Source organism: Pinus tabuliformis, chromosome 5_2 (genome assembly GCF_031772625.1).
Source record: "Pinus tabuliformis cultivar Carrire ecotype Pingquan chromosome 5_2, CPIR1, whole genome shotgun sequence".
NCBI lineage: Eukaryota > Viridiplantae > Streptophyta > Pinopsida > Pinales > Pinaceae > Pinus > Pinus tabuliformis.
The window spans coordinates 901,177,734-901,194,401 of NC_142306.1; the positions used below are offsets into that span (position 1 = coordinate 901,177,734).

A 16,668-nucleotide genomic window follows, 5' to 3' on the forward strand; every position below is an offset into this window, starting at 1 on the left:
GGGTTGTTGTTTATTGCATATTTATAGCCCTAAAGTAATCTATCACTGTGAGAAAGTTTTGAAAATTACAAGGTCGAAGTATGGTTATCCTAGTGGCATGAATTAGAAAACTGAAACAATGCATTGAGCCATACAATGTTTTTAAAAAGGCAAACGTTCTGGCAATGGACTAATAAATACATATTTACCTCTAATTGTTCTGGAGCTTGACCAGAATTAAATCAAGGGTTTTGAGACTTCATTAGGGGCAGAGAATTGGTATTATTGTTGTTGTAGTCTAGTGATTTTCCTTAGGCTGAGGCAGAAAATAACCCTGGCATTGGTGGCTAAGTATGAACTTTGTATTGGACAGTGCACTGGGTGCCATTTTGATATAATGGATATATTCATGAGCCTACTTTGATCATATGTTGTCTTCTCTCTATATTCTAAAGCTTTGTGTTTGGAAACATGAATGAAAATATTTAAAATTATTTATTTTATAAAAAAATTAAATGTTTAATGTATTTTTTACAACGACCGAGTCATTGAAATCAAACCGGCCAAATTGATACCGAGTCGGAGTCGGAGCCGACCCTCAATAAACACAATTCAAGGAAGAGTAGGCACCTATAGTAGTTCCTCAATGCAGATTTCGAGGAAGCTCCCAGCATGATTCTCGAGGGCATCAGCACAAATTTCCGGAGGTGTCAGTGCAGTAAATGCAGGCTTGACAAGCCCAAAATTTGAGGATGTTAAGTGCAGAGAAATCTGGTGTGAAATTGAGGAGAAATCAAAGTTCAGTCATATTGGGTTTCAAGGAGAGAAACTTGGTTAGACAACATTGAAATCGAGGAAGGGATTGCTGAAGTTGTGACATGAATTTCAGAGCAGTGGAGATTGACAGTGGCCCAAAATTCAAGGAGAAAAAGCGTTGATTGTGGCACGATTCTGAGGCTGAAAAGTCTGAACAGAGGTATGATTTCCAAGGCAGAGAGTGCTAGAAATGTGGGACAAGTTCCAAAACAGTAGCACAATTTTCTAGGAGGCTGGCACGAGTGTTAAGGAGAGAGATTAGTACCCGTGTATTTCAATGTTGTAAATTCTCTGAGATTGAAAGCAAATAACATACTCCTTCTAGACTGATTTATCATTTTACCCTTGTTGGTTTTTCTAGGGTCAGAGATTGACCAAAAATCAAGTGTTCATTTATGTGCATGCTTGTGTTAATATATTTTATCAGCTGTGTAAAGATTAGAGGTAGCCTAGCAGTGTTTTATATGAATGCATATTTATGTTTATATCAGCTACATTGAAATTGGTTGTGGGCATTGAACTTTATGTGCAAAACAAATTAAAACCGGAGGGGCTACAAGGAAACCCAATTTTTCTACAGGATTTACTTCTTTGTACTCACAGCCATTTTCTATTCAGAGAAAGAGAGCAGAGCGGACTCACTTTCAAGTTGGGTTTTCTCCCAATAGGTTTCCCAGGATATATCTTGTGTCAATCATGGTTTGTGAGTTTTTTTATTTCATTTTCTCTATTTTCAGCATAATTATAATTTGCATGTATACGCAGTAAACAATAATTTACAAATCCAAAAATATAAAGAGAAATAAACCCTCATAGTGTATATTTTGGATTTTTAAGTATAATTTTATCAAATCTATTGTGACAAACTGTCCAATGGAATATTCACAACATTTTACAGATCATATTGGTATCAGACCAGGTTTCTTTTGCTATATTTTGGAGATTTGCAAGGGATCTAGATCGGCTAACTAAGCCAAAATTCATAAAACCCCAATCATGGTCGACGAAGCTGTAAATAACCCTCATGATCCTGTAGAGGAAAGGTTTTCGCGACTAGAAGCTCAAGTTGCAGATATAAACTATAACATAAAACTCCTCATAGCAAACCTAACTAATAAGCTCGAGCTATTCGAAGAAGATGGGGGGGTTCTAATGCACAGGGAAGATCAGGAGATCGAGAAGAAACAAAGAAAAAACTGAACAAAGGACCCAAAAAGATCAACCCAATTCAAGTGTCATGAACCATTCACAGACCCTATTCAAAATGGAAGCAAAGGTTGCTATCAGTCGTACCAAGGTGAGATTGACACTTTGAAGCTAAATCACTGGTTGCAGCAATTAGAAGTTCATTTCAGTGTTCATCATATAGAGGACGAATAGAAGATTTCATTTGCGTGGCTGAAATTAGAGGGTCATGCCTTGACTTGGTGGGAAAGCCACACAAATACTTTGAGGTTGGAGGGATATCCTCTTGTGACTAAGTTAGAGGACTTTAAAACTCTGATAGAGTTACAATTTTACCCTATCGGATATGTAGAGGAGCAGTGGATCCAATGGCACTACTTCAGGAAGAAGCATGAGCAAAGTGTACAAGAGTACACCACAAAACTTAGAAAGATGGCCATAATGCTAGGTATCTCCCCAAAGAACCTAAATTTACTACTCAAGTATCTGGGCGGTCTACACAAACATCTGTGGAAGCAAGTGATGTTTCTCAAGCCCAGATCAGTGGACAAGGCTTGTGTGCAGGCATGGTATCTAGAGAACATAGGCCTAAAGATGTTGATTTTTACACGGTCTTCTTTACTAATAATTATTTTTGATGATTTTGTCTCTTCTCATTCTTATTCATTAATTCCATCATTCAATAATTACACAGAAGACATCAACCATATAGAAAATAAGATAGTAGGAACATAAGGAGACAGATGCACAAGAACACACGAGATTTACCCTAGGAAAACCCTCATGGGGAAAAACCTAGCAACCTGTTTTCAATAAAAAAATCTTCAATTCAATAGAGACACATCTAAGTCAACAACTAGGTCACACCCGATCCATGGTCCATCCTCCTAGTCAAGTCATAGTCTACCCATCAAGATGATCATCCAGATCTGCCTCAGACATGCTTTCTCTACTCTCACTGGCCTGCCTTAGTAAAACCTCTATATTGTCCTTTGTTATGCCTTAGATAATCTTTGTTGCCCTTCGATGAACTTTGTTGGCCTCAAATATATTTTGATGGCATCAGATATATGACATACGCTGCCTCAGAACCATACCATACATTGCCTCAGAAATAACCTTGCTTCTAACCACAGACCTCTGAATAGTTGCCTTAGACCTTGCGAAGATACCTCAGGAGATGCGAGCTTGTCTTGGCTTGATGGAGGAATGAAATCGACGCCTTTATATGGCTTTTTATGAGGCCGAATGGATGCATCCCTTGCTGGAGCTGACCTGAGCATTTTAGGAGGCCGACATCATTTTTGGAGCCAAAAATTATAATTTCAAATATCTTTCTTTCGAAAATACGAATGGGACTTGACACAAAATAATTTTCTTTTGACTCTTAGCATTTAAAATATGATTTACAAATTCATAATGACTCAAACATACATTATAAAGACCGGCCATAGTTACAAAAATCAACAACACTCCCTCTTAATTAGGGAGGCATTTATAATGACTATCTAGATCATCTCATGTTGACAAAATTTCTCTATGAAAAGGTTATAACAAATCATCATCAAACTTGTCAGCATCTCTAACATCATCAACATCATTTCGTCAACATTCGCTAGTTGGAATCTCTAACACACTGCCAGCATCAACTAGTAGGCATATTTGACATCATCATTATTAGCATCATCATCTATCATCAACATCCGCTAGTGGCCATATTTGGGGTGGTACCAAACCCATGGCATTGTCATCAACATATCAGGACTCACTCTTCTAGTTTGATTGGTCCTAAGACTCACTCTACCATAGTGATCAGTCCTCAAATCCAGGACTCACTCTTCCAGATTGATCGGACCTCAAATCCCAAGGCCTCTCCCTAGGACAAAAATGTTGAGACCTTCAACTAGCAAGCACTCACTCACCCTTCCTAGTGAGCACTCTAGGCCAAGACCACACTCAGCCCTTCCTTGGTTGGTGATTGGGTCTAGATGTTGAAGGACCTCACTACACCCTTTCTTGTTGTGTGATCAGATCCAGGGCCTCACTACACCCTTCCCTGGTGTGTGATCGGGTCCACAGACCTCACTACACCCTTTCCCTGGCGTGTGATTGGGTCCAGACATTGAAGGACCTCACTACACCCTTCCCTGGTGTGTGATCGGGTCCAGACACCTCACTACACCCTTTCCTTCGTGCATGATCAAGTCCAGATGCTGAAGGACCTCATTCCACCCTTCCCTAGTATGTGAACATGTCCATACCTTACTCAACCCATCATAGTGAGTAATCAGGTCTCCTCGCTAAGAGGCACTCACTCAACCCTACCTGGTGAGCACTTTGGGCCTCTTGAAACATTCTCTCTTTTGGGAGAATGTCCAACCATGTTGCTATCATATCAACACTCCCTCTCAACAAGAGGAGCAATCTCCACAAGCCCTAGCTTGTCTCTGAAGTACACAAAATTCTTTCTAGACAACAGCTTCATCAAAATATCAGTTCTCTGCTCATCAGCGGAGATTTGAAGCTAATTTTATTCATGGGAACATTCAATAAGTTTAAATCAAATCTGGAAATTATCATATCTCAACTTGTATTTTGTGGATGATTTGTGGTAAAAAAACTTATTACCATAAACATAGATTGACATACACATAAGGGCATCTAATCCAATTCACTAATCTGAAAATTTCAGCATATAAATTGATTCACTTGTAGCAAATTTCTTGCAACAAATTTATCTAATGCATGGTTAAAATCTAATAAATTTCCTAGCACAAGTTCTACCTTCATTTTTGTTACAAGGCATTTGGTAACCTTGGCTTAAAGTTTGAATTTCCAGCACTTAACAATTATGAATTGATTTATCTGTTTCAAAGAGATAATCACATTTAATTTCATTGTACACATCTATGCAATTTGCACTTTTTTTTCTTGAGGAATCACTTAATTTTGTTTTAAGTTTGACTTTGAATCATCAATCATAAGTCTCAAATCAGAAAAACTAAGCTACACTCTAAGACAATTAGGCTTAATTGATGTTAGTGAAGCCCCCCAAGCTAGGTATACCCTCAGTCTAAAGTGAGAAGGGTAAAGTCGTTGAAGTAATTGTGGTGGCTTGCCTAAGTTGCCTTTGGGTTTTCATCGCTTGTGCTTAAAGGAATTTGCACCAAGTGAGAACCTGGGAGGTAACAGTAACCATAAATTCATTAATTGTAAATTAGCAAAAACTTTTCAACTGCTTTATATATCTAGCACCATGGTTTCAAGTAATAATTGCAAATGGAGATACCATAAATTGTTCAAGGTCATTGCACTAAGATCACTATGGGGGAATATTTATCCGATAGTCCAATGATTGCAATCCAAATGGATGGTGTTGATCTTCTATTAGGGGTCCAAAGGGTACAATCATTGGGAACATTGATTTTATTTTCTAGGAACTTTTCTGTTGAATTTCCACAATCTTGGGTCTAGGATAGAATCTTAGAATGTTTGATGCCACCAAACCAAGAATCTCAACAAAACTACTTTGCACAGTGGAACAATATAAAGCAGTAAATCACACATGCACAAGTATAGACAACTTTTTACAAAATATTGTACAAATATATACAACAACCCAATCTTCGTTATATTAAACCAACTGAATAATACAACAGTCTAGGGCTTCCCATACAAGGATAATGTCCCTCAATTATCCAAAAGTACAAGAATACAAGATACACTGAAAATCTCGCTGCAATCTCTTGTATCTCGTCCTCCCGGTCCTTCGCTCTCGTTAAGCTCTCTAGCTGCCCCTTAGTCCATCAAGAGACAACACATAGAGTCTCCAGGAGGGCTTCCGCCTATCACTGTTGCAAGTCACTTCTGCTACAATGAACACTGGTTGATCAAATCTGCTCTTCTAGGCTGGCCAATACCTGAGCTCCAATCTGCCAATCTAGTAGCTCCTTCTGTCCATCAAAGAGCCACACATTAGACTCAATTCTTCACCCAACGCACAGCTGTCAATGTCCTTCTTGTCACGCTGATCTAGGGCTACTTTGGTCACTTTCTTGTTGCCCTCCACCAACCACTAAGTGCTCAATACCTCCACTGTGAAATCTGCTCCACGGAAAGGCTTCTCACCACCACGTTAAGCCTTCCAATTGGCTCCCACAAGCTGCTACAAATTCTATCCACACTAGGATAGCCTTCCACCTAGCATCAAATCAACATGAGATAATCAACCAACCATACCTTGACTGCTCTCTGAACTGGTGTAGATTGTTGTTGATGAGGCTTCCTAGTTAGGGCATCCAACAGCTACCTGTCAGTCCACTTTTATACACTCAATTTGCCTCCTACAGTTGCGGCATAGTCCCTCCTCCTTGTTGTTGTCAAATGTTGAGCTATAGGGCTTGATTGATGCCACTGTTTACACAAACATGCTCACTGTTCACTAAGGAACAGACCTCGGTCTCCCTATGTAGACTCCTATACCCAACCGAAGCCCTAAACAGAGATGACAATGCCACAAACTTACCTCTACTCAGCCCAGACTTGTCCCTTGAAGCTTCAGCCTACTTCTGTTCCACCTCAACCCTTGAAGAAGCACTAAATCAAACCCAAATGGCTTCCTTTCTCCAACTTTGGCCTCCTTCCTGAACTATGGCTACCTCAGGTGATTATCTCCAATGATTTGATGCACATTGGATGCTTAGTAATGATCTCCTCTCCTTCTATTTATACACAAAAAGAAGGGATCAATGAATCCATGAAGATACATGTCTTTTGGACTAATTCACCTCAAGGCTACATGACTTGACTGTCCAAAAATTCATTGTCAACTTCAAGAATTCATAACTCATCTTCTACAACTCGGATTTCGACGATTCTCATTGCATTGGATTCTCCTTGCCATCCTCCATCATCTCTATCCATCACATGTAGAAAATGTCTCATGGTTTTGGCCCAAACATCGATGGATGCAAAACCCCAACCTTGGATTCCAGGCCCACAAATGACTTTTGTGGTACTTCACCCTCCAAACCCCGAACCCTAGGCTTGGAGTACCTCCCAAGCTACTCAAAAATCAACATTTTCATGAGATTTTCCTCAAAAGAAAGGGAAATTGAACTCAAAGGTATTCAAGGAAAACCCTCTAAAGTGATAATTCTAACAACACGACAAAGTTTCTTAAAAAGGGACACCATGGTGCAATTACACAATTTTGCTCGCCAAATGTTTAAACATTTCGACCCTCTGTTTCCATAGATATCCAAAAAAATATTGATAATTATTCCAAGGTATTTGGAGAGATGCCTAAAGGTCTTCCTCTTGCTCAAGACCGTGACCATGCTATTTATTTGCCATCAGGTAACATCAAACCTTACAAGTACCCATATGCACAAAACAGTGAGATTGAGTATATGGTTCAAGAAATGTTAGAAGTTGGCTTGTTCAACCTAGACAAAGTGCTTTTTCTTCACCAATGGTGATGTTTTACAAAAAGGAAGGTTCATGGCATATGTGTCTAATTATAGAGAGCTCAACAAGATGACCATTAAAGATAAGTTTGCTATTCTTTTCATTGATGAATTATTAGATGCATTGTAGGGAACAATTTTTTTACCAAGTTGGATCTCCTTTTCAGATAGCATCAAATTAGAATAAGGTGAGAAGATATCCCCAAGACAGCCTTTAGAACACATGAAAGTCTTTATTAATTTTTGATGATGTCATTTGGCCTTATTAATCCACCTTCCACATTTCAAAGCCTAATGAATTCTATTATCAAACTCTTTCTCAAAATATTTGTGTTGGTATTTCTTGATGATACACTACTCTATAACAAATCTTGGGAAGAGAATGTACAATATGTTGACATCGTCTTAAAACTATTAGAGGAGAAACAACTATATGCAAAGTGGTTCCTAACAAAATTAAAGATATGATGGAATGGCCAATTCCCAAAACCTTGAAGAATCTTAGATTATTCTTAGAATTGACAAGCTATTACTGCAAGTTTATCAAAAATTGAGATCAAATCGCAGCACCTCTAAAAACATTATTGAAAAAGGAGGCATTTTCTTGGACTCGAGAAGCACTCAAAGCTTTTTGAAAACTTAAGGAGGTTATGTGCACAACTCCTATCCTATTGATGCCCACCTTCACAAAAACCTTTATTTTGGAGTGCGATGCCTCAAGGCATGACATTGGTGCAGTTTTAATGCAAGAAGAAACCTCTTTCCTTTGAAAGCGGCTTGCTTAAAGGAATGAAATTACTCAAACCCATTTATGAAAAGGAAATGTTGGGCACGTTGCATGTAGTTAAGAAATGGTTCCCTTATTTAACAGGAAGAAACTTCAACATCAAAATAAATCATGATAGTCTGAAGTACTTCTTGGAACAATGAGTATTTTCAGAAGAGCACCAAAAGTGGGTTACAAAGATGCTAGGTTATGACTTTGAAATTATCTACAAAAAGGAAAACAAAATGTGGCGGTAGACATACTTGCATGGAAAGAAGAAGACATTGAGGGTTTATTTTGTTCTCTTTCAATTCCTACATGTGACGGGGTGGAAGATGCAAGGACAGAATGAAAGTAAGATTAGAAAGTATGCAAGATAATTCAACAACATCAAGAGGACCTAGGTGCATTAGATAAATTAGTGTCAAAGAATAATTCAATATGGTATCAAGATCGCCTATATTTATGTAAGAATTCCCAAACCAAACAAAAGGTTTTCTTGAAATTGCACACTTCTCCTATAGGAGGAAATTTGAGGTTCTTGAGAAATTACCACATGATCAAGAAGGATTTTTTGTGGGGAGGTCTTAAAACTGATAATCAAAAGTTAATCACTAAGTGTTTGGTTTTCCAATAAGATAAGGGAAAGACAATGAAACACCCTAGGTCTTCCACAACCATTAGCTATACCAACTTTACCAAGTCATTATTAGAAAGAGGTCTCAATAGATTTTATTATAGCCATAGGTATACAAAAGTCCGAAGGAAAGAATGTCATCATGGCAGCAGTGGATCAAATCACAAACTCTTCTAAGTTCTAACCATCCTAAATCCAATGGGAAAACTAAGATTGTGAAGAAATTTCTGGAAGGGTATCTTCATTGTTTTGCATCTAATAAACAAACACAATGGATCAAGTGGTTTCCTTGGTGAAATGGTGGTACAACACCTCCTTCCATACTTCATAAAAGATGTCCCCATTTATGGCACTTTATGTCTGTAATCCTCCATCCATCACATCATTCTTGAGAGTGAAAGCATAGGTTCAAGTAATGGATTAGGAATTAATCCTAGCTATCTATCACCTTGGAGATTAGGGGTTAGGGATTTAGCTCAAGATGAAATTATAAAAGTTGCCTAAGAGAGATGATGAAGATACACCAAATCATTTGAGAGAGTGACTTTCTCAAGATTGAAGAGAAAAGAAAGGTACGCAGCAAGGTGACTTCGGGAGAAGGAAGAGGAGTCCGAGTTGCGGAGAGAGGGAGGGCCAAGATTTTGAGGATGCCGAAAGCTGTGAGGGGCCGAGATTTTCCAGCTAAACTTGCACAGGAGTAAAAGAGATATTTTCTCCAGTGCGCAAGGGATTGTATAGAGCAAGGCAGGGGAGGCTGATTTGCAGGTAGTGAAGCCAAAATTTTCCAGGTCGAGAATCTCCAATGAGCCAAAAATCCTACAGAGCTGAAATTCAAGTTCTATTCTGTTGTATTTTATGTGTATTCTCTGTGGGTCAATTTCCTTGTTAAGGGAGCCCTAATTTTCCTGAGTTACTTAAAAGTGAAAAAGAATTCATTGGACAGAATTTTCTGCTGTTTCTGTGGGTAATTTTTTGCTTTTATTTCCACTGAAAATATCAGTGTCTTTATTTTTAAATTAAACATTTTTGCTTCAGATAATTATTCTGTGTGCCATTTGATATCTGATAATTTCCCTTTAGATTCTGTCATTAATGTTTAAGTTAGATTTCATTTATGAAAGATGTTTCATACATAGCTATAGTCTTGTATTTAGAATTTTCATGGTAATTCTGCATAATCTAGGTATAACCTTAGAGGATTGGTGAATTTTCTCAGAAATTGCAAGGTGGAGATTTTGACAACCAGAGATTGTGCCCTATTTCCCAGGAGTCTGGTACGTTACACTGATTACAGGGATGCGTGAGAGTAAGCCTGTGCTAATACCAATAGAAGATGGACATCAGTTGTGAGAGGACACATTCCTGAGATCACAGGATGGTCAAGAGGCTATGAGAAAAAATTCTTATCCAAGTGTGATTGGCAATCTCATGTATGCAAGGTATTTACATGGCCTGGTATCACTTTTACTGTTAGTAGTGCTAGTTTTTGGGTAATCCTAAACTACCAAATTAGATAGCAGTGAAGCATATATTCAGGTACCTCAGAGGTACAGTAACTTTTGGTATCACCTATAGTGGGAGTTTGCCAAATGTGTTGTGGCTTGTTGGTTTTTGTGACGCAGATTGAGCAGGGGGTGTGGATGAGAGAAGGTCCACATCAAGTTACTATTTCATAATGGTTGGAGGCATTGTTTTATAGTCAAGGAAGAAATAGACCATCATTTTCCTTTCCAGTGTGGAAGCATTGTGTATGGTAGCTTGCTATGCCACAAAAGAGCTAGTGTGGTTGCAGAAACTGCTCGCTGGTGTTGCACCATCGGATTGGTCTAGTATGATGACATTGAGATGTGATAGTCAGAGTTGCATTACTTTGACCAAGAATCTTTGGTTTCATGTAAGGACTAAACACAATGAAGTGCACTAACATTTTTTGCGATACCAGATTGAGAAACACAATATGGATTTAGGGTTCTGTAAGACAGAGTGAATGTATGTGGAAGCTGGGGCATAATATTGAATAGTCTTAATCACCTGGACCTGCAATTTTTTACAGAAGACACGAATACACATTTTCATACCCATTCAAAAGCACAGCATCTGAACCTAGTTCAATAATAAGCACGATGGGTATTTCCATATGGATTATAAGTTAACAGAAAATCAGCTAAAGGCCAGATGAATATTCATCACTGCCACTACAACCACATTTAGCAATCCTTTTATTTCAGTGATACTTTTTGGGACCATTCATTTCATTTATTATCCAAATAGATATTCTGCTTGAATCTACTGAGAACTGGGAATATGAAATCATTAATTTTGCGTGAATTCATACCATTGAAGACCACTTTTCAAGGATTAGATCAAGGGACGTAACAGAAAAGTAGCAATATTCTATGCCGATCTCAGACATTACATACCTGGAATTGAGACAACTTTTCCTTAGATATCTTAGTAGTCCAGGTAGAAACAGCAACGGAAGTGTTTAACTCTTGCAATTTTCCGACAGAAGCAAGTGCTCTGTTCTTTCCAATATCATCTTCTGTAAATAGGAAGTTGCTAGACAAGTCCCACATTTCAACAGTCCTCTCATCATGTAACTTGACAGATTTTACACCAGCCAATATAAGGTTCTTTGCTGCAATACAAAAATAACGCCATATCTACATTAAGATAATCATGCAACATCCAATATAAGCTTTCACAGTATCTGAAAAACTTTTTCTTGATTGAAATTGGAAAACCTTTTCTTAAATAATTGATTATGACCATTTAGACCCAGGTTTGGTATGCACCTCAAAGTTGCAAAGCTCGAGGATGCATATCTCAAGTTTACACAAATGGCTGGCAAAAAAAATATTGCATTCAAGATAAGCAACCTAAAGCTTCACAACTTTGAGGCATGTCAAACCCAAGTTTCCATGGGCATGTGCTAATCTATCCATATACTTATAGGCATAAAATAATGATCATACATACATACCCACTTCAGCACCAAGTCCTCCAAGGCCAGATACAAGAACATTAGAACTTAAGAGTTGTCGCATAGTCTCCCGGCCATAAACGGCTAGTTGCCTGCTGTGCAAATCCTCGTCTAAATAAACATCAGGTGGGTTGCCATTATCCTTGGCCATAACCACATCTGGATTGCTTTTGTCACCAGAAATCTGATCGGGGCGTGGCTTCTTTACTTCCTTCCCCATATCTTCCTCCTCCACAGCAAGTCTCTTTACAGGAAGCATATAGTGCAACAAGCTGTCCACAGCCTCCCCCATTATCACCAAAAGCAATGTCAACAATATCAATTGAGCCAACAAAAAATGCATCTCAACATCCACAGGGGATGACAACTCATGCCAACAAAATACGCCTATCAAAGAACTAAATAGCAGCATTATAATCAAAGCTAACATGAATGCTATCAACGAACTGTATAGCAGCATTATAATCGTGACTAACATCAATCCTAGCTGAACCAAAACTCAACCAACTGAGCCAAAATGTTCCAATAGAAGATCAAAATGGCTGGTCAGATACTGCAAAACCAGTGATAATTAAATTTTGAGTGGATGTTACAAAATCAGTGCCCAAATAATCAAAATGGTTGAGCCAAAATGTTCCAATAGAAGATCAAACTGGCTGGTCAGATATTGCAAAACCAGCGAAAGTCAAATTTTGAGTGGATGTTGCAAAATCAGTGCCCAAACAATCAAAATGGATTCTCGAATTACGAAAATGGGTACTCGAATTATCAAAATAGAATTCAGAGTTTGCAGGCATTATTACCAGGGAACGCTATAAATCGATGTAAAAGAAGAGCTCGGTGGCAGACTTAGCACGCAAAGATGGTCTTCTGCAGAATTCAGAATAGGATTCCAAAGCAACAAATAAATACATATATTTACCCATTATTTTATATATATGTAATCAATTACATCTGCAAGAGATTCGGTGTACATTGAACTTGTAAGACAAACCAAGGCATATGATGATACCTGCAGCTCAAAAGGCAATGGTGATTGAGAGAGCTTGATGCAGAGGAGGTGGTATTGTGGGTTGAGGGTGTTGGGGGTTAAAAGGCTTAAACCCTGGTGGAATATCCTTTAACCCCTTCGTTTTCCCAACCTAGAACCCTCGTAATTGTTGCTTATGTTTTGCTTTCAAACGAAATGAGTCAGATTCCCATGCACTCTTTTATATTTACGTAATTTCTTCATGCGTTTTCGATCCTTTTCCATAAAATATGAACCCATGAATAAACAATTCAATAAATATGGAGGCCATTCCCATTCCCCTTCCCCCACCACCTGCTCTTACACTTCTTCACAGTCCACGGTTTAGGAGACATTTGAGTATCGCTGTAGCAGAGGCGACCTAAGCCAAAAAAAAAAGTCCCATGGCATCCAAAGATTCTTTGCTTGCATGTTTCAATACGACACCTAATGATGCATGAATGGGACTATAGCAAACTTGCATCGTGGGTAATTGTGATCATACTTTTCAAATAAAGTATGCATGACTTTGAGCCAGGGATGCAAGCGCGGCACATTCTCATTCTCTTGCATTTTCTTGTAGAATCTGATTGATGGAAAGTTATTTATAATACTAATGATAACCATTCAATCTTAAAGTCCCAATAAGGTGTATAATACTTTTAATTTATTTTTTAAAATGGGATAATGGATTTACTCATGTATCAACTTGGCATATGAAACTTAACTTTTGACTTATATGATAAAAGAGAAGTAAAAGATTATATGTAATTACACAATGTGCAATTATGAAAATAATATAACTTATCATTATAATTAAATTAAATTTAATGATATATATAATTATTGATGTAAAATAATATAATTTATTATTATAATTTAATTTAATAATAATAATAAATTATTTAATTTATTTATATAAATAATTTTATATATTAAAAAATAGGAATAAAATTCTCTCCACCTAAATTTACTTTCAGCAAATAACTTATAAAATATATATTCATCACATAAAATATATACTTATAAAAAAATACATGTAAAAAAAAGTAATTATTTAACTTAATTTATATAAATATTTAAATTGATATAATATATTTTTAATTAATATATAAATATAAAATTATATTTGTATATGAATTTGTTTAAGAATAAAAGCTGAATATTTTACATTCATGTTATTTTAATAATTAAAAAAATGTGTTTTTATTATGATGAGTGCATGTTACTAATTTCAAATTCAAAATTTTGAAATATTGAATCTTTATTTTAAAAGAAGAGTATTTTCCCAAACATTAAATCACATCAAAAAGAAACATGATAATATTAAATAACAAGAAACATGATAATATTAAATAATAATTTAGTTTATGAAAAATATTTTATTTTTATGTTATAATTTTATATGAGTGAATTTTTTTATTTTTATATACGAAAATAATTAAAGTAACACTTTTCTTTTTTCTTTTCTTTTTTTGCCCGTAGAGGTTTGGTCTCGTGGCCAGCGGACGATCTGTTAAGTCGTCTGTGCCGCTATGCAGGTCACGAGTTCGAGTCTCGTCTTACTCGAGAGCCATTCTTGTAGGCTTGGTGGTTCCTCCTAGAGGTTATAGTGGGGATTCGACCCCATGTAACGCGAGTACGTTCGAGTCTCGTCTTACCCGAGGGTCGTTCTTGCGAGCTGGGCGATTCCTCCTAGAGGTTATAGTGGCAACCGGTGGGATTCGACCCCATGTAATGCGAGTACGATACCACCGTCATTGCCGATTCCACTAGTCAACAAAAAAAAAATTAAAGCAACACTTTTTGATCATTTGACTTGTTCTTCATAAAAAAATTGCATAATGATAATAAATTTTAAGTTGTTATTATAAATATTAGATATGAAAATTATGTAATATAAAAGTGAAGTTTATTACTTGTTAGGTTATTCCTCTAGATTATAAAAAATTTAATATATTATAATATTTATATTTGTACAAATCTTTTTTCTAATTTTATGGATTTCTTGAAAAGTTCAATGAAATGTTTATCATTACAAAAGATAAAAAAAAAAAAATTCAAAGTGGTGAGTTGTAGATTTAATTTATCAAGAACAACTACATAACTCTACATATGATGGAGGAATGGGTAAGAAATCTTGTTAAGAGAATCCAAAATGCTTTTTTTATATGGAAAGTCATTATTACATTTTTCCATTATTTGGAAATTGGTTGGTGTAGTGTGTAGAAAAGGGAGACAAAGTCTACATTGGGCTAGATCCATAGATCAAAAGTAGGGGCTTCCAGGTGACCTCTGCAATTGATTCGTGATCTAAGAGACAAGGGATTTATTTTTATACACTTAGGAAAATTGCTAGATGGGATAGGACAACTACATGGCAACAACATTAGCTATCTCAAAGGGACATTAGTCTAAGGGAGAAGGATGCAAGTACTTGGCAAAGGTACACTGAAAACTTGAGAGCATGTTTTGTTAGACTAAAAGATGATGGTGATCAAATTATCTTGTCATTATATCTAGTTGATGACTATGCACTAAGCATTAGATATAAAGCATAGCTACTAAGCACAAAGAGAATATTCTCCAGGTCCAACGTGTGAAATTTTATAGTTACCCAGAAGGTGTTATTAGCCTAGTTAATATTTCTTATTACTTATACATAGAAAACTAGTTCTTTAGCTGAAAGTAATGAATAAGAACATGAAAAGCATCATCCTCAAAATAAATTGCAACAAAATACAAGAGAAACCAATCACACAATTAACACAAGTATTTTTGGACAAATGTTCCTGAAAAAACCCCAATGTAGGGAAAATGAGTCTTCAGATTGAGGATTTTATTATTATCTTCATCAAAAATTGTTATTGAGAAATTACATCAACTGATTGCCTCTCACTGGATAAGTTCTGACAAAATAATTGTTCTCCACCTTTTCTAATCAAATTGACTAAGGAAATAACCCTTCAAGCACTTTCTTAGCAATGTGCATTGCCTCCAGCAATTCGAACTGCCCTTTCTAGCATTCACGCGGTCTCCTATCAATTTGCACTGCCTTCTAAAATTCGCACTACCTCTTAGATATAATCTTGGCATCCACACATTCAAATTTACTAAGCAACTCGGCCTCCTCCTGAAGCTCACGACTTTCACTAGAAAATCTTGGCCTCCTACAAAAAATAGTTTGGCCAACAAAACTCCCTCTAAAAATCAGAAACTGGAAATCTCTTGGATGAAGAATAACCCCGGATATATCCTTCTTAATTATTGTTGTTGAAACCCTCGGAGTGTCTCTTTGAAAACTCACCTCACTCAATGTTTGATATGTGTTATCTGATCTGTCTCCAACGCTACCCATCGATCCCCCTTTATATTCTCTCATTCACAATTGGATGGCCACAATTAGAAGTTCACTTGATCCAATCAATGGATAAGATCAACTTAGAAACTCTTTACAAGCTTCTAGAGGTAAATCAATTAATTATCCACTTTCCCTAAGTTTAGACTTAGGAAGTATTTAAAAAATCATTAATTGACTTAATTAAGATCTTTTCCCTATGTGAAACTTAGGCAAAATTACATGGGCTTGGAGATAGTTAATTTCTATGTGTTCTTAGCCTCAATGACACCTCTCGAGACTAGAACACTTGTTTGAGCTACAATATTTAACACTCCATCTTAGTGAGGAAGGTGTTATCCACAACACCCAGCTTATCCCTGAAGAAAACAAAATTTCCTTTACCCAAAGTCTTTCTCAGAATGTCTGCCACCTACTGATCTATAGGCACATAGTGTAGTAGAATTGATCCATGTTGTACATAGTCC

The 16,668-nt window shown here is 36.8% G+C and overlaps 1 protein-coding gene across 4 annotated transcripts in view; it reads right to left on the reverse strand.

Annotated features, from left to right (window-relative positions):
• Window positions 1–13,391, reverse strand: part of LOC149162228 (ubiquitin-activating enzyme E1 2-like) — a 36,045-nt gene extending 22,654 nt beyond the window's left edge. Inside the window, exons 1-4 of one of the 4 annotated variants that reach the window (XM_089437174.1) lie at window positions 12,847–13,391; window positions 12,638–12,704; window positions 11,835–12,106; window positions 11,272–11,489 (exon numbers count right to left, since the gene is read on the reverse strand). In XM_089437174.1, the coding sequence (XP_089293300.1) occupies window positions 11,272–11,489; window positions 11,835–12,093 (477 nt within the window). In that variant the 5' untranslated portion in view covers window positions 12,094–12,106; window positions 12,638–12,704; window positions 12,847–13,391. The other 3 variants (XM_089437175.1, XM_089437176.1, XM_089437173.1) reach the window with 3 other exon arrangements.
• Window positions 13,392–16,668: the final 3,277 nt, after the last annotated feature.